Below are 24,423 nucleotides of genomic sequence, written 5' to 3' on the forward strand. Positions count from 1 at the left end.
GCAGGGGAGGGGGCCTCCGTCGGCCGCTTCTGGCAAGTGATAGAGCCGCGGAGCACAAAATGGGAACTTTTAGAAGCCGGCTCTACTGAGGGACGTTGCTCCAGTGGCTAAACTGGGGGTGGAACCCTCGCAGGACAGTGTGGTCTCAGGACCTTCGGGGTCACAGAAAGACCGGGGGTGCCTGAGTGTGGCAGAGCTCCCAGGTATCGGATTAGGGAAGCCAGCTGCAGAGACGGAGCTAAGGCGCGGGCTCTCAGCTCAGGGTTGCCATAAACTGTGATCCATGGCCCACTCGGGCCACTGCTCTTCCAGCAGGGACCCAACAAGTGGCAGATCCAGGGAGACTCCCCTTCCTCGCCTGGGAGGAGCAGTGCAGGAGTGCACTGCAGGGATCTGCTGGGTTTGGAGACTCCACATGGTGTTGGGTGCCAGAGATAGAAACGCTCTGTCACAGGCCGGGTGAGCACGGAGTGCGGCCGGAGACCGGGGAGACGGGAGTGACCGACTGCCTTTCTCTGGGGGCGCACTGAGGAGCGGGGCCCTGAGTTCTCGGCTCCTCCGGGTGGAGATTGGGAGGCCACCATTTTCACTCTCATCCTCCAAAGCTGTACCGAGAGCTTGGAGGGAACAAAAGCTCCTGAGAGCAAACCTGAGCAGATTGCTTAGCCTGGACTCACAAGGGCTGGGCAATTCCGACTCCAGCAAAGATATTTGGGAACCACAGCAACAGATCCCTCCCCCAGAAGATCAGCACGAACAGCCAGCCAAGACCAAGTTTACCAATTAAGGAGAACGGGAGAAATCCAGTGCTAGGGGAATACTGCACATAGAATTCATCGCTTTTTTTACCATGATTCATTAGTTTTTCAAAGTTAATTTTTTTAACTTTGTTTTTTTGGTTTTTGAATTTTTCTTTTTCCCTTGTTCAATCAACATATTATCAATCCCATTTTTAGAAAATATTTTTTATTTTTCATTTTTAGAAAATTTATCCCTTCATAGTAGTTACCCTTATTTTTGGAATATATATATATAAGTTGTTCTCTCTTTAAAATTTTGAGATACAGTTTCTTCTAACAGATCAAAATATACCCTAAATCTCTAGTGTATGGCTTTGTTCTAGTCTCCTGCCTGATCACATTCTCTCCCTTTTTTTTTTTTTCTAAATCTTCTTCCTTCTTTTTACAAACAATTTATCAATTCTTTTATAAATTCTTTTATAATTATCATCTTTAAGTCATCGTCCATCCCTTCATTGTATCAACCCTTCTTTTGTACATATATAAGTCTTTCTTTCTTTACAATTTTAGAAGGCACTATCTTCTAACAGACCAAAATACACCCAAAATCTAGTGTGTGTCACTGATCTATGCACTAGCCTGATCATATGTGATCATATTCTGTTTTTTTTTTGTTGTTGTTGTTGTTCTGTTTTTGTTTGTTTTTAATTTTTTCTTTTTCTTTTTATTTCTCTTTCTTTTTTCTTTCTTTCCCTTTCTTTTCCCCTGGTTTCAGGTCTTTTCTGATTTGTTTAGAGTATATTTTCTGGGGATGTTCTTAACCTGTTAGCATTTTCTCTCTCATTGATCTATTCTCCTCTGGACAAAATGACAAGATGAAAGAAATCACCTCAGCAAAAAGAACAAGAGGTAGTACCGTCTGCCAGGGACCTACTCAATACGGACATTAGTAAAATGTTGGACCTAGAGTTCAGAATCATGGTTTTAAAGATGCTAGCTGGGCTTAAAAAAAGCATGGAAGTTATAAGAGACACCCTTCCTGGAGAAATAAAAGAACTAAAATCTAACCAAATTGAAATAAAAGTCTATTCATGAGGTGCAATAAAAAAATGGGGGCACTAACTGCTAGAATAAAGGAGGCAGAAGAGAGAATCAGCGATATAGAAGACCAAATGATGGAAAATAAAGAAGCTGAGAAAAAGAGAGATAAACAACTACCGGATCATGAGGGCAGAATCTGAGAGATAAGCAATACCATAAGACGAAACAACATTAGAATAATTGGGATCCCAGAAGAAGAAGAAAGAGAGAGAGGGGCAGAAGGTATACTGGAGCAAATAATAGCAGAGAACTTCCCTAATGTGGGGAAGGAAACAGGCATCAAAATCCAGGAGGCACAGAGAACCCCTCTCTAAATCAATAAAAATAGGTCAACACCCCGACATCAAATACTAAAACGAGTCTCAGAGACAAAGAGAAAATCCTGAAAGCAGCTCGGAGAAGAGATATGTAACCTATAAAGGTAGAAACATTAGATTGGCAACAGACCTATCCACAGAGACCTGGCAGGCCAGAAAGGACTGGCATGATATCTTCAGAGTATTAAACGAGAAAAATATGCAGCCAACAATACTATATCCAGCTAGGCTGTCATTGAAAATAGAAGGAGAGATGAAAAGCTTCCAGGACAAACAAAATCTAAAGGAATTTGCAAACACAAAACCAGCCCTCCAAAAATATTGAAAGGGGTCCTCTAAGCAAACAGAGAGCCTAAAAGCAGCATAGACCAGAAAGGAACACGGACAATATACAGTAACATTCACCTTACAGGCAAAACAATGGCACTAAATTCATAACTTTCACTAGTTACCCTGAATGTAAATGGGCTAAATGCCCCAATCAAAAGACACAGGATATCAGATTGGATTAAAAAACAAGACCCATCCATATGCTGTCTGCAAGAGACTCATTTTAGACCCAAAGACACCCTGACATTGAAAGTGAAGGGGTGGAAAATCATTTACCATGCTAATGGACACCAAAAGAAAGCTGGGGTGGCAATCCTTATATCAGACAAATTAGATTTTAAATCAAAGACTGTAATAAGAAATGAGGAAGGACACTATATCCTACTTAAAGGGTGTATCCACCAAGAATATCTAACAATTGTAAATATCTATGCCCCTAACATGGGAGCAGCCAATTACATAAGGCAATTAATCACAAAAGCAAAGAAACACATTGAAAACAATAAAATAATAGTGGGGGACTTTAACACCCCCCTAACTGAAATGGACAGATCATCTAAGCAAAAGATCAACAAGGAAATAAAGACTTTAAATGACACCCTGGACCAAATGGACTTCACAGACATATTGAGAACATTCCATCCCAAAGCAACGGAATACACATTCTTCTCTAGTGCCATGGAACATTCTCCAGAATAGATCACATCCTAGGTCACAAATCAGGTCTCAACCAGTACTAAAAGACTAGGATTATTCCCTGCATATTTTCAGACCACAATGCTTTGAAACTAGAACTCAATCACAAGAGGAAAGTCGGAAAGAACTCAAATACATGGAGGCTAAAAAGCATCCTACTATAGAATGAATGGGTCAACCAGGAAATTAAAAAAGAATTTAAAAAATTCATGGAAACCAATGAAAATGAAAACACAACTGTTCAAACTCTTTGGGATAAAGCAAAGGCAGTCCTAAGAGGAAAGTATATAGCAATACAAGCCTTTCTCAAGAAACAAGAAAGGTCTCAAATACACAACCTAACCCTACACTTAAAGGAGCTAGAGAAAAAACAGCCAATAAAGTCTAAACCCAGCAGGAGAAGAGAAATCATAAAGATCAGAGCAGAAATCAATGAACTAGAAACCAAAAGAAAGTAGAACAGATCAACGAAACTAGGAGCTGGTTCTTTGAAAGAACTAACAAGATTGATAAACCCCTGGCCAGACTTATCAAAAAGAAAAGAGAAATGACCCAAATCAACAAAATCATGAATGAAAGAGGAGAGATCACAACCAACACCAAAGACATACAAACAATTATAAGAACATATTAAGAGCAACTCTATGCCAGCAAATTAGATAATCTGGAAGAAATGGATGCATTCCTAGAGATGTATCAACTACCAAAATTGAACCAGGAAGAAATAGAAAACCTGAACAGACCTATAACCACTAAGGAAATTGAAGCAGTCATCAAAAATCTCCCAAGAAACAAAAGCCCGGGGCCAGATGGCTTCCCAGGGGAATTCTACCAAACATTTAAAAAGAATTAATACCTATTCTCCTGAAACTGTTCCAAAAAATAGAAATGGAAGGAAAACTTCCAAACTCATTTTATGAGGCCACCATTACCTTGTTCCCAAAACCAGACAAAGACCCCATCAAAAAGGAGAATTACAGACCAACATCCTTGATCAACATGGATGCAAAAATTCTCACCAAAATACTAGCCAACAGGATCCCACAGTACATTAAAAGGATTATTCACCATGACCAAGTGGGATTTATCCCTGGGCTGCAAGGTTGGTTCAACATCCGCAAATCAATCAATGTGATACAATATATTAACGAAAGAAAGAACAAGAATCATATGATCCTCTCAGTAGTTGCAGAGAAAGCATTTGACAAAGTACAGCATCCTTTCTTGATTAAAACTCTTCAGAGTATAGGGATAGAGGATATATACCTCAATATCATAAAATCCATTTATGAAAAACCTACAGCGAATATCATTCTCAACGCGGCAGGGATGTCCACTATCACCACTGCTATTCAACATAGTATTAGAAGTCCTAGCCATAGCTATCAGACAACAAAAAGAAATCAAAGGCATCCAAATCAACAAAGAGGAAGTCTAACTCTCACTCTTTGCAGATGATATGATACTTTATGTGGAAAACCCAAAAGACTCCACCCCAAAACTGCCAGAACTCATACAGGAATTCAGTAAAGTGGCAGGATATAAAATCACAGAAATCAGTGGCATTCCTATACAGCAACAACAAGACAGAAGAGACACAAATTAAGGAGTCGATCCCATTTCCAATTGCACCCAAAACCATAAGATACCTAGGAATAAATTTAACCAAAGAGGCAAAGGATCTGTACTCAGAAAACTATAAAATACTCATGAAAGATATTGAAGAAGACACAAAGAAATGGAAAAACGTTCCATGCTCATGGACTGGAAGAACAAAGATTGTGAAGATGTCAATGCTACCTAGAGCAATCTACACATTCAATGCAATCCCCATCAAAATACCAACCACTTTTTTCAAAAAAATTGAACAAATAATCCTAAAATTTTTATGGAACCAGAAGAGACCCCGAATAGCCAGAGGAATGTTGAAAAAGAAAAGCAAAGCTGGCGGCATCACAATCTGGACTTCCAGCTCTATTACAAAGCTGTCATCAAGACAGTATGGTACTGGCACAAAAACAGACACATAGATCAATGGAACAGAATCGAGAGCCCAGAAATGGACCCTCAACTCTATGGTCAACTCATCTTTGACAAAGCAGGAAAGAATGTCCAATGGAAAAAAGACAGTCTCTTCAACAAACAGTGTTGGGAAAATTGAACAGCCACATGCAGAAGAATGAAAGTGGAAATTTCCTTACACCACACACAAAAATAGACTCCAAATGGCTGAAAGACCCAAACGGGAGACAGGAGTCCATCAAAATCCTAAAGGAGAACACAGGTAGCAACCTCTTCGACCTCAGCCACAGCAACTTCTTCCTAGAAACATCACCAAAGGCAAGGGAAGGAAGAGTAAAAATGAACTATTGGGATTTCATCAAGATAAAAAGCTTTTGCACCGCAAAAGAAACAGTCAACAAAACCAAAAGACAACCAACAAAATGGGAGAAAATATTTGCAAATGACATATCAGATAAAGGGCTAGTATCCAAAATCTATGAAGAACTTCTGAACCTCAGCACCCAAAGAACAAATAATCCAATCAAGGAATGTGCAGACGACATGAACAGACATTTTTCCAAAGAAGACATCCAAATAGCAAATAGACACATGAAAAAGTGCTCAATATCCTTCGGCATCAGGGAAATCCAAATCAAAACCTCAATGAGATACCACCTCACACCAGTCAGAATGGCTAAAATTAACAAATCAGGAAATGAGAGATGTTGGTGTGGATGAGGAGAAACGGGAACCGTCCTACACTCTTGGTGGGAATGCAAGCTGGTGCAACCACTCTGGAACACAGTATGGAGGTTCCTCAAACAGTTGAAAATAGAGATACCTTACGATCCAGCAATTGCAATACTGGGTATTTACCACAAAGATACAAATGTAGGGATCTGAAGGGGTACGTGCACCCCAATGTTTATAGCAGCAATGTCCACAATAGCCAAACTGTGGAAAGAGCCAAGATGTCCATCGACAGATGAATGGATAAAGAAGAGGTGGTATATATACACAATGGAATATTATGCAGCCACAAAAAGGAATGAGATCTTGCCATTTGCAATGACGTGGATGGAACTGGAGGGTGTTATGCTGAGTGAAAAAGTCAATCAGAGACAGACATGTATCATATGACCTCACTGATATGAGGAATTCTTAAAATCAGGAAACAAACTGAGGGTTGCTGGAGTGGTGGGGGGTGGGAGGGATGGGGTGGCTGGGTGATAGACATTGGGGAGGTTATGTGCTATGGTGAGCGCTGTGAATTGTGCAAGACTGTTGAATCACAGATCTGTACCTCTGAAACAAATAATGCAATATATGTTAAGAAAAAAAAGAAGAAGAAGAAGATAGCAGGACGGGAAAATGAAGGGGAGTAAGTTGGAAGGGGAGACGAACCATGAGAGATGATGGACTCTGAAAAACAAACTGAGGTTTCTAGAGGGGAGGGGGGTGGGGGGATGGGTTAGCCTGGTGATGGGTATTAAAGAGGGCACGTTCTGCGTGGAGTACTGTGTTTTATGCACAATGAATCATGGAACACTACATCAAAAACTAATGATGTAATGTATGGTGATTAACATAACAATAAAAAATTCCAATGATCAAAACCATTAACAATCAAATCTTACAAACAAACCTAGCAATAAAGACAACATTATTCTACTTTTGAAAAATACACATTTAAGATCTTATTCTCTGTAGCAAAGGTGTTTCATCTGATTATGTGTTTCTAAATAAGGGTAATAGTTCCAAGCTAATATTTTTGAACTTTTGCTCTTTGAGAGGCACAAGTCTGGGAGTTTTGCAAATATAACCGCTTTTGCCCTGATAAGATCCTTGGAGATATGTACTCTTGGTAACTCTATTTTTTTATTTTTTAAGTGTTTTTCTTTTTTTTTTCCTTTTTTTGAAAGACTTTATTTGTTTGAGAGAGAGAGAGAGAGAGCACGAGCAGGTGAGCGGCAGGCAGAGGGAGAGGGAGAAGCAGACTTCCTGCTGAGCAGGGAGCCCGATGCAGGACTCGAACCCAGGACCCTGGGATCATGACCCAAGCCAAAGGCAGACGCTTAACTGACTGAGCCACCCAGGCAGCCCAGTAACTCTATTTAGAGGTGAGAAAACAGACACGGAAAGTAAGTCACAACCTGAGGCCACACAATGAGAAAGTGGCAGTGCCAGGAGGAAGGCCAGGCCCTTTACCACCAACATAAGAGGAGGGCAGGATGGCTGAAATGCACTGCGTGAGCTACCTCCTAGGACGATGTAACTCAGACAGGTGGACGAAGATATGTACATGGCAGCATGTCTCCAGCAAAATGCAATGTCTCAATTACTGCTGATACGGAAAGTTTACTCCTACACTACAGGGAAGATTCTAAAAGCCCACCCTGCGTTCATTGACTCATTCATTTGCTGCACCTGTGCAACACGTCTTTCTTTAACAAGACATTAGGAAACCACGAGTTATCAAGATCCTGTCTGTTCCTGGCTGAAGAAGACAGCCTAGTGACAGAAGTAGTTTGTAAAGCAAATAGTTGTTTATCCATGGCAGTGATGAGTGCTAAAGACAGGGCTTCCCTGAAAAAGTAACAGTTCAGAGGAGGCTGTAAGGATAAGAATTAAACAGGTAGAGTGTGTTGAACAACCATCTGGTACTGAGAACAGCAGGTGCACTGTCCAGGAAGGAGCATATAGTCAAGAACAGAAAGATGAGTGGGTGTGCAGGGTAGTGGCAGTGGACTGCTTGATCTTGGAAATAAACCTGACGATGTCCTTTCATTCAAATCTCTGCTTATCAAAAGCAAATATGTTCTTGAAGGCCAGTCTCAAGTGTCATTTCTCAGGCTTTTCCTGAACTTGCTACTATTCTCTCCTCTGAACTCCTAGACCAGTCTGATTATAGCCTTTTTTAAAAATAGTAATATGATTTTTTAAAGATTTTATTTATTTATTTGAGAGAGAGAGAGAGAGAGACCTGAGCCGAAGTCAGACACTGGGCCGAAGCAGGAGTTTAACCAACTGAGCCCATATGGCCTTTTCATGGTACCTGCATATATTAGAATCCTAGACTAATTTATCGTTTGTACTGAGCCACAAACTCCTGAGTGCAAGACTGTTCTTTACTAACCTCTGATTCCTTTGAAATACTGTAAAGTACATTACGGAGAGAAGTGCTCAATAACGATTCATTGAATTGGAAAAAAAAATTAAGAAAAAAATACTTGGACATCAGTATTTTTTTCCAAAATCTATATGCATGATATGATAAAACTAGGATTATATTTACACTTTTTTGCTACACCATTCTAAAACCAGAGAAATCTTTAGTTCTATTATTTTATTTATCCATTTAACAGGTATTTACGATCCCTAGCACAGACAAGAAAATCTGCCAGATGAAGCAAATCAGAGAGGGCTGCTTTCCCAAATTAGCACTCTTGGGCTCACAGCTGCTATGAGGCAAGCACACAGCCAGACCCACCAGCAGCAGAGTCCCTAACCACATGTACTGGATTTGCTTTCTTTACTGGAGCATCATTTACGAACTAAGTGGCTGCTACTAGTTCGTGTACTAGATCACATCTTTTCCTATGAGACCAACATTACTCACCTTCTATAGAAGAATCAGCATTAACATAGGCCACACCACGCTCTTGAAGGAGTCTGGAATTCTCCTATAATAAAAAAGAATAAAACCATAAACATATACCATAACCTCCCCCTAAAACAATGTACATCTACATGTGCTGTGTGGAGATATTTGAAACAAGCTGACCACAAAATTGATATATAAGATTCTGAAAACAGAGTTTGTTTGAAATAATTCCGATAAAGATTATTCTAAGAAATAACAAGCAAAACATTTTTAAGACTAAAATTTAAGATGAACCCGCCCATATTCTTAAAATGGTAAATAGAAAAGGAGTTGATTCCTTTAACCATGCCATGGTTTACCATTTAAGAAATTCTCTTAGCAAACATGAATGACATAAGATAGAAACCCCTTCGTGGAAATCTTCCCATGAACATCTCCTCTCAATATCTCTCTCTCTTTTTTAAGTAAGCTTCAAGACCAGCGTGGAGCCCAACTGGGCTTGAATTTATGACCCTGAGATCAAGACTTGATCTGAGCTCAAAAGTGGGACGCTTAACCAACTGACCCACCCAGGCGACCCCCCCATGAACATCTCTTTATTTAAGAGAATCTCGCCTGAGTCAATAATTTCAAATTTCAAATTTATGTTTTAAAAACATGTGGTTTCCATACTATAGGCGGAAGCATGAAGTTCTTCTGTAGGATGACACCACCTATTGGTGAAGACTGATCATTGCACAATAGTAAAATGCTGACAAAACGTGTAGCAGGGTTTTGTTTTGAGCTATCAAGTGGATTTTGAATCTCCAAAACATGTAATTTCCTAAGCATCCCGACAGTAAGAAAGGAAGTAGAAAAAATATGCAACTTTAGGTGGTGAATCTGAAACAGACAAACCAAGAGGTTTCTCTCCCCCCACCTTTGGTTGTTTCTTAAATTCCACATATAGTATTCATCTTTCTCTGACTTATTTCGCTTAGCATTATACTCTCTAGATCCATCCATGTTATTGCAAATAGGAAGATTTCGTTCTTTTTTATGGCTGAATAATATTCCATTATATATATATATATATATACATATGTGTGTGTATATATAGTGAGATATATATATATATATCATATCTTCTTTATTCATTCATCTATTGATGGACACTTGGGCTGCTTCCATAATTTGGGTATTGTAAATAATGCTGCTATAAACATAGGGATGCATATATCTTTTTGCATTAGTGTTTTTCATATTATTTGAGTGGTAGAATTATTGGATCATATACTAATTCTATTTTTAATTTTTTAAGGAACCTCCATACTGGTTTCCACAGTGTGCACCAGTTTGCATTCCCACCAACAGTGCATGAGGGTTCCTTTTTCTCCACATTCTTGCCAACACTTTTGTTTTTGATTTTAGACATTCTGACAGGTCTGAGGTGATACCTCATTGTGGTTCTGATTCCCATTTCCCTGATGATGAGTGATGTTGAGCATTTTTTCATGTGCCCGTTGGTCATCTATATATCTTCTTAAGGAAATGTCTGTTCATGATTTCTGCTCATTTTTTAATCAGATTGGTTTTTGTGTGTTGAGTTGTTCAGCTCTTTATATATTTTAGATACTAACCCTTTATCAGGTAAGTCGTTTGCAAGTATCTTCTCCTATTCAGTAGGCTCTCTTTCAGTATTATTTATTGTTTCCTTTGCTGTTCAGAAGGTTTTTATTTTGATATAATCTCAATAGTTTATTTTTGTTTTTGTCTCCCTTGCCTTAGGGAAGGCATTATTGAACATGATGTCAGCTGTGGGTTTTCATATATGGTCTTTATTATGTTGAGGTATGTTCCCTCTAAACCTACTTTGTTGAGGGTTTTCATCATAAATGGATGTAGTGCTTTGTCAAAAGCTTTTTCTGAACCTACTGAAATTATTATATGGTTTTTACCCTTTCTCTTGCTAATGTGATGTATCACATTGGTTGATTTGCAAATATTGAACCACCCAGGATTAAATCCCACTTAATTGTGGTGAATCGTTTTTTAAATGTATCATTGGATTCAGTTAGCTAATATTTTGTTGAGGATTTTTGCATATTGGCTTGTAGTTCTTTTTGTGTAGTGTCCTTATCTGGTCTTAGTATCAGGGTAATCTTGTCTCAAAGAATGAATTTGAAAGCTTTCTTTCCTCTTCTATTTTATGGATTAGTTTGAAAAGAATAGGTATTAACTCTTTTTAAAATTTTTGGTAGAATTCACCTGTAAAGCTGTCTGGTCCTGGACTTTTGTTTGTTCAGAATTTTTTGATTACTGATTCAATTTCATTGCTGGTAATTGGTCTCTTCAAATTTTCTCTTTCTTCCTGATTCAATTTTGATAAATTATATAAATTATGTATTTTTAAAAGATTTTGTTTATCTGACAGAGAATGAGACAGTGAAAGAGGGAACACACGCAGGGGAAGCGGGAGAGGGAGAAGCAGGCCTCCCACTGAGTAGGGAGCCCGGTGGCAGGGCTTGATCCCAGGACCCTGGGATCATGACCTGAGCTGAAGGCAGACACTTAATGACTGAGCCACTCAGGCGCCCCAAATGATGTTTCTAAGAATTTATCCATTTCTTCTTGGTTGTCCAGTTTGTTGGCACATATAATTTTTCATAATATTTTTCGTAATATTCTCTTATAATCCTTTGTATATCTGTAGTGTTGGTTGGTATTTCTCCTCTTTCATTCCTGATTTTGTGTGAGTCCTCTCTTTTTTTTGATGAGTTTAGCTAAAGGTTTATCAATTTTATTGATCTTTTCAAAGAAGCAGCTCCTGGTTTCATTGATCTGTTGTATTTTTTTTTTTAGTTTCTATTTCGTTCATTTCTCCTCTAATCTTTAGTTCCCTTCCTTCTACTGATTTTGGGTTTTGTTTGTTCTACTTTTTATAGTTTTTTTAGATGTAAAGTTAGGTTTTTTATCTGAGATTTTTCTTGCTTCTTAAGGTAGACCTGTATTGCTATAAACTTCCTTCTTAGAACAGCTTTTGCTGCAACCCAAAGATTTTGGACCATTGTGTTTTCATTTTCATTTGCTTCCATGTATTTTTTGATTTCCTCTTTCATTTCTTGGTTGACCCATTCATTGTTTAGTAGCATGTTATTTAACCTCCATGTATTTGAGCTCTTTCCAGATTTTTTTTGTGGTTGACATAGTTTCATAGTGTTCTGGTCAGAAAAGATGCATGGTATGACTTCAATCTTTGTGAATTTGTTGAGGTTTATTTTGTGACCTAATATATGATATATTCTGGAGAACGTTCCATGTAGACTTGAAAAGAATGTGTATCCTGCTGTTTTAGGATGGAACATTCTGAATGTATCTGTTAGATCCATCTGGCCCAAAGTGTCATTCAAAACTGCTATTTCCTGATTGATTTTCTGTTTGGATAATCTATCTATTGATATAAATGGGGTGTCAAATTCTTCTACTATTACTGTATTACTATCAATTAGTTCCTTTATGTTTGTTGTTAACTGCTTTATATATTTGGGTGCTCCCATGTTGTGTGCCTAAATACTTACAATTGTTTTATCTCCTTGTTGGATTGTTTCTTTTATGATTATACAGTGTCCTTCTTTGTCTCGTTACAGTCTATTTTAAAGTCTATTTTGTCCAATATAAGTATTGCTGCCCCAGATTTCTTTTCACATCCACTTGCATAAATATTTCTCCATCCCTTCAATTTCAGTTGGCATGTGTCTCTAAGTCTAAAATGAATCTCTTGTAGGCAGCATGTAGATGGGTCTTGCTTTTTTGTCCATTCTGCTTTTTGTCTTTTGATTGGAATGTTTAGTCCATTTACATTCAAAGTAATTCTTGATAGGGATGTACTTATTGCCATTTTGTCACTTGTATTATGGTTGTTTTTATAGTTCCTCTCTGTTCCTTTCTTCTTTGGCTCTCTTCTCTCATGGTTAGTTGGCTTTCTCTAGCGAGAGACTTGGATTCCTGTCTCTTTATTTTTTGCATATCCATTACTGATTTCTGATCTGTGGTTACTATTTGGTTTGTGTATAACATCTTCTGTGTAAAGGTAAAATTACTTCCAAAGGGGCCTATCAAATATTCTGCAGTTAGACTTCCTGCCTCATTTTTACCATGATTTAATTTAGAGCCAGTCATATAAGGAACATAAATGTGAAAAGTATACCTTACTGTTCAGGCTCAAGAAGGGATTTAAATGTGGTTAGCTTTAGGAGCTAATTTGGAAAGGACAACAGAAAAAATGATATCTTATTTTGATGTTTGGTTTCTAGGGAATTTACTTATTTGCTGTCACACTCCCAGAAAATGAAGATTAATCATTTTGACAAGTGACATTAAGTGGCTTCAAAAGTTCAAACCAAACAGTTCTTTAATACAGAGAGATTGTTATTTTTAAACAAGGATGTGTTATTTCAGACTTTGGAAAAAAGTCTGAATATGTTCTCATTGAAATCACTTGTTATTTTTACATCCTTGAGAATTAAGTCCTAAATGCTTTGCTATAATGAAAATTTATATTGTAGCAAATTATCAACTAACCTCTGCCCACTCAGTAGAACCAAGAAGACCAAATTCTTCTGCATCCCAGCTTGCAAACAAAATTGTTCTTCTAGGTCTCCATCCTAAAATATATGTATAGACACATAAATGATGGGAAAATGCATAATATATCCAAGACATTGTAAAACTCCACAGAAAAACAACACTAAAACTTCACTGGTTGTTTAGGAAAGGTGAACTCTGGTGAGAATTTTTACTTATATAAATTCCTTTTGTGAGATTTTTAAAGCTGATTTGTCAATACAAAAGAGCACATTTGCACTGAAAAGGGGGAAAATGTAGACACAGCAAAAATTCTGTGAGGTCATAATATTCTAATTGGTGTATATGATTGGATACACACAGGCAGCCATCTGGTTCTGCAGCTGCCTGGAGAGAAAGAAGAAAGTGCTAGATGTGGTCTGTGTTCCGAGAGCAGATAAAACTGAGAGAAAATTCCTTACAACCCTTCCATGTTCTGGCATTGCACAAACAATTGTTCAGTGTCAGCTGGTTGTGTGATTTCACTCCATTCTCTGCCAGAATTTGTCAACAGAAGCTCTGTTAGCAGTACCGATGTCTGTGGGGGTTACAATAACTTAGCACTGCTCAACAAGGAGGTGATATGGCTGGGAGTTAGAAACACTGACCTTGGAGTTCAAGAAAGATCTTATTTCGATTACCAGTTCTTTCACTTACTAGCATTAGGACTGAGGGGAAGTTATGCAAGCTTCCTCAGTTTTCCTTTCTTCATCTGTACCCCAGAAGTAGCAAGGTAAAGATGAAGATACTACTTGATTTGGGGGAAGACTGAATGGAGTCATGTTTACAAATGCAGCACTTCATACGTGCTCCAAAAACTTGTCATTATTTTAGTAAATAGTTCAATTGTGCTTATTAAGAATATGTATCCCTACAGCTGAGTCCAGTGTTTTATTTTTGTCAAGTTTGTTTATGATATTATTCAAATTTCCTATGAATTGTCATTCCTCATCACTGCATTCTTTTGGCATGCTTTCATTGTCACTGTGATGTTTTGTATTCATTGTAGGGAGTCTTATTGCAAGATCATGGCATTTTTTTGTACTACTGTTAAAGACCAGCTAATTCATGAGCTATGTAGATTCAAGCCCTCATAATTCTGTGTTCTTAAAATACAAGAGAACTGTGCAGAAAAAAAGAATAGAGCCCTTTACCATTTTGTTTTAAAGAGAAACATGGCTTTGTGGATAGGTAGCCAGAAATTTGAGTTGAAACCCTGGTTCTCTAACTCTGCCACATACTAGGTACACCACACACTAGCTATATAACTGGATTCTATAAACCTTGATTAGCTTATTGGTGAAACGAGAACAGAAATAACTAGACTTCTCCCTGGTTGCTAAGAGTTCAAAATAGAGAACATGCGAAAACACTGGTTCTCTGAGGAAACGAGCACCATGCAAACAATATATTTTTGCCATTGTTTTTATTGTTGCTAAAAAAAAAACCTGGATCACATTTCCAGCCCCAAACCCTAATTTGCAGGGTCAGTACACAGCGTGGATTTTCTGCTTTCAAGGCGTAATTTATTTTAAAAAGCAGCCATTTGAACTCAATCTTATCTTTTTTCATAAGAAGATTCTAAAATGATTGAAGCAATTGTGCTAGGAGGAGAAACCTAAATCTCCTGAGAACAAACCAAGGCTGGGTGTGTGGGAATGCAAACATCAAACTTTTGAGACATCCTATTAGGCAGCGAGACCAGTACTTTTCTGAGAAAGCTTCCATCTCCTTACTTGGGACACTTGACCTGACGTGTGAGGCTAGAAGGGCCCAAGAAACTTATGCTCACAGTTCTCTGATCAGGACACTTTGGCCTATGACCTATTTTGGTTTGTCCTCTCCTGTGAAGTAACCCATTTCCACCTTCTTTGTTGTCAAGAGCAACCCCTAACAGCAGAATTCCTTTATTTCAGATTATAATTTTATGAATATCAATAATGTAAACATTATTCTATAAATAAGCAAAAATAAATAAACAATATAATTAACTAACCCAAATGAGTAATACAGCCACAAGTTATTGAAAGCTGTTCTATGCTAGTAGGTATTACTAAGTACTCAATGCTACTAGGGTGGTATACTTTGCACACATCCTCTCAGGTGACCCTTCACACAATCATATGAGAAGGTGGTAATTTTACACACTTTACAGAGGACTACACTGAGATTCAGGGAGGCTGATCTTTTTACTTTCTGTTTATATTACCTTCTTTTTTCAGTGTTCCAAAACTCCTCACAATTTCATGAACAACAGCTGCTCCGCTCTGAGGGTCAATGCCACCAAACACCCATGAGTCACGGTGACCTCCAAGAATGACATATCTGTCTAGAAAGCATCATTGCAGAATTACTTGTCATTCCAGGTCAACAACGGGGCAAACTGCAAATGACTCAAGAACATCCAAACAGAGAGCATTCACAACTCCAAGAAAGATATCAAGGTTCCTGAAGACTTGTGTAAATATACCTATTTTGTTCTGATTTTGATGTATGAAGAAAATATGAATGTGATAAGCAAAGGTATACTTCAATGTATGATAATAATCATAAGTATAGAGGTAATGATAAGTATAGAAGGATAGAAATTATTCTATCCACCTCTCTTTATAATTCTGTTACTCCTCTCTTACCTACTTGTCACTTTGCTTCCAGGATTTTCAGAGTAAGAGAATGCAGTGGCCACATAGTAGGTTCTCTGCTTCCTAATCCTTCTGGTCAATTTTCAAGGTACAGCTCAGCGATTTTCTTCCTCTATGACTCTTTCCTAGCTTCCAAACGGGAGGGAACTGCTCCCACGATCCAGCCCTCAGAGCAATCCTATCATATCTGACCAACAGTTACCACACTTGAATGTATGGTTCCTTGTTCTCATTTTATCCCTTCATCCTTCATGCCTAATACAGAGCCAGCACAAAATAGGTACTCAGGAAGATTCAATGAATTGCCCATTATATATTATTTAGTACTCACTAAAAGCATACCAATACCAATATTCTTTATCACTGAAAGCAAGCTTTGGCTGCTTCTAAGAAAAATATGTGTAATGCTTGTGGGTAACAAATACATACCCATAATTCCTAAGGAATTCAAACATAATCAAGACTATTTATAAAAGGTATTAATCTGTAGGTCATCTGAAATTCTGTGGAAATCGTGTCTATATATCTTATTAACTTCAAGGGAAAATAAAACTATGTAAAGGATTCATTAATTCAAGGTTACCTTAATTTTCTTTCTGTTTTTAGAGAGTGAGCGCACATGAGCCAGGTTGTACAGAGAATCTTATGCTGACCGTGGAGCCTGACACGGGGCTCAGTCTCACGACCCTGACATCAGGACCTGAGCCGAAATCAAGAGTTGGATGCTTAACCGACTGAGCCACCTAAGCACCACAAGGTTACCTGAATTTTCTAAGAGCGTTATCTTTTATATAGATGCTTATAGCTATCATGAAGATATTTCCCCAAGCAAAATATGTGGCAAACTAATCCAGAAAACCCTAAGAAAATACCTCAGAATGACCTCTTCCTGCCCTTGCTCCCTTGATCATTTAACTGAATTATGCACAGCTTAACATTAACTAACCTTGGGCATCTAACCAGCCTAGCCCCACATTTCCTTTTCTTCACAACATGTATCACAATACAAAATTACCTCATATTTATGTATTCTGTGTTTGTGTAAGTTCCATTATGGCAAAGAGTTGCTGTGCTCTATTCACCATACATTCCCAGAGCTCAGAGGAGTACCTGGCCCAGAAGAATTGCTCAATCGATATTTGCTGAGCAAATGATTAATTTACCTGGTTCTACTGCTCCTCTGAGAGTTCCAATCACATTGTATATTCTTGTCACTTTGTTGTTAGAATGGATGTGCATCTTGACTTTTCTAAACAAAAATAAAGGGCACATTCTGAAAACACTGGTTAATGCTTTGCCCCCCCCCCAGGTTTTTTTTAATTCTTACATCATTTTAAAGATTTCTAAATGTACACATGCAAGAATTCCATTGTTCCGTTGTCTGATACCAATGAGGTAAGTGTACTCCTGTCTACAACCTGTGGTTTTGTTTCCTGCCAGTACTAGATATATTTTACTTTTTCAGTCATCCTCTGTAATTGTTTTTTTGAAAAAAAAAAAGATTTCCTTCCCCAAAAGAGAGTTATGATAGAAATAGTCTCTTAACCTTGTAGAAAAGTTGCCAATAAAGCCAGGTCCAACATTGTAGGGCAAGTGGAGATTTCCTTTCCAGTTGCTATCTGGCGGCGCTGCCCCACCCATTTTCCTGTTGAACACAAAAAGTATTATCAGCTGAAGGAATATTTTGCAGCTAACAGTTAAAATGTCAGTGAGCTCACTTTCTTGAGTGCCTGCTCATAACGGTCTCTATGAGTCAGGGATATGCCATTTCCCCCTTCCTACGGCTCTTATGAGGTGGGATCTACTGTTACTCCCACTTCAAAGATGAGAGGTGTGAGGCTGAGAGAGACCGGTAACCTGCTTGAAGTCATGCAGCTGGTAAGTGGTATAGTTGAGGGTCAAACATCTGGTCAGAATCCAGACTCTGCGTTCCCAGTTTCTAAAAGAAAGCCAGTTTACAAAAGCGCTTTCCAGGACACACACTGGGGAAAGAGCTCTGACGTCAAACTCTGGGATTTTCTATTTTGTTCCTTCTCCCACTGATAAATATATCCCCAAATATGTGTATGGTCATCTTTTACAAAGTCCTTTCACACACATCTATTAGGGAGTGAAGAAGAGCAAAGGAAAGGATTTCACTTCAATCAACAGGCCCTAAAAGCTTCATTTTTTTTTTTTTTTAATTTGAAAAGGTAGAGGGGCACCTGAGTGGCTCAGGTCATGGTCCCAGGGTCCCGGGATGAAGCCCCACATCTGGCTCCCTGCTCAGCAGGGAGACTCCTTCTCCCTCTGATTGCCGCTCCCCCTGCTTGTGCTCTCTCTGTCAAATAAAAAAAATAAAATAAAATAAAAATCTTTAAAAAAATATAAAAAGGTAGAAAGATTCAGGCAGACCAGCCAGTACCTGCCACTAGCCCTGGTTAATTCTCAGTGGGTGACTGAGAAAGATAACATGATAATGTTTATGGAATGAAGGGGTTCTTGTGGTTTTACTTCAACATATCTGCCTTTACTCTTTTAAGAGCACTGATTGACTTATTCTTGATTTCAGCATGGAAACCAAATGTGCCCTTGCTAAACTGCAGCAAAAAGAAGAATGTGGTTCAAGGGAAAATTAAGAACATGGAAAAGATCAATCTATCTTTTATGAATTTATCTGTCCTCAAAGACCCCCATGCACCCCAGGCTTTGCCATGGAGCAGGCTCTGAAGCTCCCTCCTTTGTTCTGTGCCTACACACAGCTGCTGTTCCCTGCCTGCCTATCTGAGGAAATGTGGACAGTTCAACTTGACCTAGACTCTGCTGCACACACAATACTAAAACGATCGATTAGATTATCTTCTCATAGAAAACTAATTATAAGTAATATTTCTGTTTTAAAATGTTCTATCAGAGAGTAAATGCTTACTTTTTTTCCTATCTCACTAAGGAGTTTGGCTAATAAACATAATTTCAAGTAATATACTATACAATTTATCTATTTATAATAAAATTTCACATAAAGAGCATCAAGTAACATGAAGAGAGGCATTTTACATAATAGAAAGCATAATCAGTCAAAACAGCAGAGTATTAAGTATGCAAAAATGTTGTGGAACATAAGTGAAGAAATATATACCTATACTGGATTATAAATAAAATATTTCTATAATGATATATTTTAAGTTAACAATACTAATTGCTTTTGGGATGTAAATGGGTAAGATGGAAACCTTTTACGTATACCCCTTTGAATTTTGAACTGTGTAAATGTTATTTCTTTTTCAAAATAAAAATATGAAAAACAAAAGAAGGTAAATCATCAGGAAGAATAACAGTAAATTGTGTATTATAACATAAGGAAGGTAATGAATAGTCCATATTCCCACAAAATAATAAAATATAAAGCTACAGTTGTAGTGCCCCACAAGGACAAGCAAACAGATGACTGGAACAGAATATAATAGTTGTATATAAGAATTTGATGTATCGATTTAGGAAATATCATACATCTGTGGAGAATAGAAGTTTTAGTCAATAAATGTAACTGATACAATTAAGGATATAAGCTTCTTTAGGTACTTACTTCACTCTATAAATAAAACATAAATTCCAAGAAGATTAAAAAGTTGAATATTAAACTTTCAAACCATAAAAATTCAGGAAATATAATGTTGAAAATGTCTCTGAAAAGATTTGATTGGCTAGGAGATGCTCAACATATATGTATAAAGAGCATTGCATTTAAAATCTATACCCTGTAGCAAATTAATTTTTATTTGTCCATTTGGCAAAGATTGTCTTCAATGTTCAAGATAATGTGTTCTACTAAGGAACACAGATATGTACATGACACGGTGGTTCTACCCAAGAGTGTAGTCAGAAGTTAATCAGAAGAAGATACATATAAAGCCAACTATAATATAAAACAAAACAACACAAATGATAGAGAAAGTTGTAAACAATATAGACAAAAGAAAGCTTGATTTAGCTTATGGGATCATGAGCAACTTTCTAGAGGTTTTACTTGTTTGAGTTTTAAAGGATGATTTAAGATCTCGGCATGGGAAGATGACGTGGAGAGCATTCCAGGTACAAAGTATGGTATAAAAAGGTACAGGCGCAGAGAAGTATAGAGCAAGTGTAAGGCATGGTGACTGTTTTGGCTGTGCTATAAGATGACTAGGGTACCATGACAGAAGCTTGAAAAGGAGTAAAACTTTGCTTCTGGAAAAATGGAGATGTGCTTTACCCTATTCTTCCTGCTAAGTACAACTAAATTCTCTGGACCATAAGTGTATAGAAAACAAACATTAGGCTCTGAAGGGTGGAGAGAAGAAAACACACTAGCTTGGGACTTCAGAGTACAAGAAAAGACACAGTGGTGAGTTCCTTCAGTTTACTTTTTGGTATCTACCCCAGACTTATAGCTGAAAAAGCTGGCAAGCCAGAAATATCCGGTGGCACATCTGGAACACTCTATCTGACGACAGCTGAATACACGTTCTTCTCAAGTCCATATGGAATATATTACCAGGATAGACTATATATTAGGCTGTGAAATGAGTCTAAATAAATTTAAATGACTGAGATCATGCAACCCTTTTATTAATTATATAATCTGTTTATTAATCCAACTACAAAAGAAATAATTTAGCAATCAATAACAGGTGGGAATTTGGGAAATACGAAAATATATGGAAATCAAACAGCTGCCTCCCAAATACCCAATGGCTGAAAGGAAAAATCACAAGAGTAATTAGAAAATACTTGGTGATGAATGGAAATGAAGATACAACATATCAAAACTTATGGGATTTAGCTAAAGCAGTGCTTGGAGAAAAATGTATAGTCGTAAACATCTATATTTAAGAAGTAGAAAGACATCAAATCAATAAACTAGTCTTCCACCTTAAAAAACTGGACAATAAAGAGCAAACTAAGCTTGTATCAAGCATGAGAAAGGAAATAATAAAGATTGTAACAAAAATAATTAGAGAATAGAGGAAGGAAATAGAGAAAACCCATGACACCAAAAGTTGATTCTTTGAGAAAAGATGAACAAAATTGACAAATAAAAGCATGATAGATGCTATTATTATCACTGTCATTATTGTTGGTGTTGCTATCATAATACTAGTAGTTACTTGGGGAGGCAAATGAAAGCCATATAATCACATTCCCTTCAGTATAGATGGGAATCCCTCCCACCCAAGTAAATGTGGTTTTGCTTTCTTTTAACTCACATCTCATCAACTTTTATTGAAATTCTCAGCACTCTTGGGCCATTATATGATTTTATATCTCTCCTCGTCTTCTCACACATTTATTAAGAAGTTCTCATTTTATGATGTATCCAACTTGTAAAACATCTTTTCCAATTAATACATAATGTTAAATGACTAACTGTTTGTGGGCATCTGAGAATTGACTATCAGGGACAATGAGCATACTTCTAAGTGTGCAGAGGGAGTAAATTTACACAGTAAAATTCATAAACAAATTATATGTTCTTTGAAAAAAATTATAAGACTAAATTCCAATCATGTAGAATGTTTCATTTTATCTTGGAAAGTATGGAAAATGAAATAGGAGAGGGGCCCAACTGGCTCAGTCGGTGGAGCATGTGACTCTTGATCTCAGGGTTGTGAGTTCGAGCCCCACATTGGCTGTAGGAATTGCTTAAAAATAAAATCTTAAAAAAAGGAAAAGAAAAAATATAGGAGCTATCTTCCTGCTTTTAATATATAAAGATCATCTCCTATTTCCAAGTGGATTGTGCTTCCAAAGTTCATTTTTAATTATGGTGTTTTCAAAGCAAAATGCACCTTTCCATGGAAGTTATCTTATTAATGGTGATTGCATTTACAAGATGGCTTAAAGAAGCTAGTATATTAGAGACAAACTACATTTGTGATTTTTTCCGATCAAGTAATTCTAAGTCCACATTTAGGATATAGCTGACATTGACCTACTTAATCTAAGGAACATCAAATGCTAGAAATAGTTAAGTACACCTCAAATCAATTCTATATGATCTTTCCTTCTTTCTTTTCATGCACTCTTTTTCTAATTACAAAGATAATACAGGCTTATTTAAAAAAAAACTTTTACATAAATGAGATTATTCTCTCTATATGTCTCTGCATATCTATGTATAGATATATCTATATATATCTAGATATCTAGATAAATCTGCCATTTCCACTTAGTAGTATAGCATAAGTGTGTTTCCATATCATTAAATATTCTCGTACAACATATATTTTAATGGATCCATGCACATCATAGCCAGTGATGTATCTACTTACCAATTATTAAAGATGTGTTATTTACAGTTTTCCACTATTATAAGTTATGTTACGATCACTTTCATCTTTTAAATATCACAAATATTTAGACTTTACAAATATGTTTAGATAAATACATAGCCATGGTGCCCTCAAAATTTGTGCCTGAATCCTGAATTCTAACCCATGTGGCAAAGCTAAGAGCCCAAAAGCAAAAGAGACCAAGGTGCTATTCCTGAATCCACTTCTCCGAATCTCTCCACTTCTCTGAATGTCAGCCTCCTCAAAGGAGGGCCTTGCATTAGGTCATAAAAAGTCTTCTTATGGAGACTGGAATAAAATGATTAAGAATGCCTTCTTATTTGAGAAAAGGTACTATCTGGCCAGATGCTTCTCTCACAATTCTACTTATAGAGAAGTCATGTTCTCTCCCTCCTAAAGGACACTGGACAAGAAGGGACATGCAGATGGGAGAAAGCAGGGCAGGAAAGAAGGAAACGGTTGCAATGTCAGGAAAGCAGAGGGGGAAGAGGAATAGAGAGGAAAATAAAATGGAATTGCTCTTATACTATGTTATTCCAGGTCACCCAAGTCATGGATAATACGAGGATGAGATGAGTAAGAGATTTCTTAGAGGAAAAGCCTGTGAGAGAAATAGCAAGGGGTGGGGGGCAAGGCTGAAAAAGCCAACAGACTGCAATGTAGGTCTCATGTGGTGTGCAGGAGAAAGAGAAGGAAGGAAATAGTGGTGGATGGTGGCATCTAGTTGGGCAAGCCTGCCGTGGAATCCTGAGCCAAAGTCTCCCATGAGAGGAGCCCTGTGCTTCCCAGTTATGGGCCTGTTTTAGTTGTCCCTGCTGCAACCAGTCACTGACTGGGAACGCCTGTGGGAAGCAAGGCCTTGATACAAACAGGGTGAGAGATTTCAAAGTGCAGTAGCTAGAGCCACTGATCAATCACACCCCTATAGGTGGTGAACTGAAAGTCTCATTTTCATGACTGTCACACACTGGATACCACTACGTAACATAAATTCCAGAATAGAACCACTATTCTTTAAAATGGTGACAAAATTATAGGTTCTACCATCTAAGAGAATTTCAGCATTCCTGAATGTTGAAGAAATATTCAGATGTTGAATATTGCCGGTAGTTGAAGACTGCCAATAAAGAGAAATATCCAAACAGCCATCTGTTTGTTGCTAACAAACTTACTCCAGGAGCTTTTGTGCATCATAGTATCCAATTGGATGAACAGGAATGTTTGGAAGACCGACAGCCTCTGTAATTTCACGTCTATAAGCATATTCTGAAAAAAGTGGAACACATGTTAGTAAAAATTCAGTCTCTTTCAAAAGTTTGTCTGTAAATCACCTTAAACACATTCTTATATTGCATCTACTAGAACTGTCATAATAAAAAGACAATTTTGAATGTCAGTATGTGGAACAACTGAAACTCTCCCACCTACCTTGCAAGAGTGTAAAAATATACAGTCATTTTGGATAACTCTTTTGAAAAGTAAGGTTATACAGAATTGTGCACGAGGACATGGCAATTACTCTCCTAGGTATTTCCCCAATGAAGAAGAAAATACATGTACACAAAAAGACAAAATTGTACAAAATTTTTCATAGCAGCTGCATTCGGGCAGCCAAACATGGAACACGGTACAGATGTCTGTCAACAGGAGCAGGAATAAACAATCTGGTGCAGCACATATACTAAACTTGGAACAATACAGAGATTAGCAAGTCCCCTGTGCAAGGATGACATGTAAATTCGTGAGGTGATCCATTAAAAAAAATAAAAACAATCTGTAGTATAATCACACAGAATTCTACTCAGCAATTAAAAGGAACAAACGATTAGTACACACAATAACACGGATAAATCTTAAATCGTTATACTGAACAAAAGCAGCAAGGTACAAAAGAATAGACACTGGGGGTGCCTGGGTGGCTCAGACTTTAAGCGTCTGCCTTCAGCTCAGGTCATGTTCTCAGGGACCTGGGATCGAGCCCTGATTAGGGCTCCCTGCTCAGTGGGGAGTCTGCTTCTCCCTTTCCCCTCTACCCTTCCCCCACCTTGTGCTCTCTCTCTCAAAAAAATAATATCT

At 37.6% G+C, this 24,423-nt stretch overlaps 1 protein-coding gene and 1 pseudogene across 1 annotated transcript in view; one reads left to right on the forward strand and one right to left on the reverse strand.

Annotated features, from left to right (window-relative positions):
* Positions 1–24,423, reverse strand: part of FOLH1 (folate hydrolase 1) — a 74,719-nt gene that overhangs the window by 18,284 nt on the left and 32,012 nt on the right. The window contains exons 7-12 of the mRNA XM_025893656.2: positions 23,520–23,613; positions 17,583–17,681; positions 17,200–17,285; positions 15,604–15,723; positions 13,353–13,435; positions 8,808–8,871 (exon numbers count right to left, since the gene is read on the reverse strand). Coding sequence (XP_025749441.1) covers positions 8,808–8,871; positions 13,353–13,435; positions 15,604–15,723; positions 17,200–17,285; positions 17,583–17,681; positions 23,520–23,613 — 546 coding nt within the window. The remainder of the gene's footprint in view (positions 1–8,807; positions 8,872–13,352; positions 13,436–15,603; positions 15,724–17,199; positions 17,286–17,582; positions 17,682–23,519; positions 23,614–24,423) is intronic.
* LOC112840656 (U6 spliceosomal RNA) lies at positions 24,015–24,108 on the forward strand (annotated as a pseudogene).

Source organism: Callorhinus ursinus, unplaced genomic scaffold (assembly GCF_003265705.2).
Source record: "Callorhinus ursinus isolate GAN/ISIS: 27379988/994484 unplaced genomic scaffold, GSC_fseal_2.0 scaffold93, whole genome shotgun sequence".
Classification (NCBI taxonomy): Eukaryota; Metazoa; Chordata; class Mammalia; order Carnivora; family Otariidae; genus Callorhinus; species Callorhinus ursinus.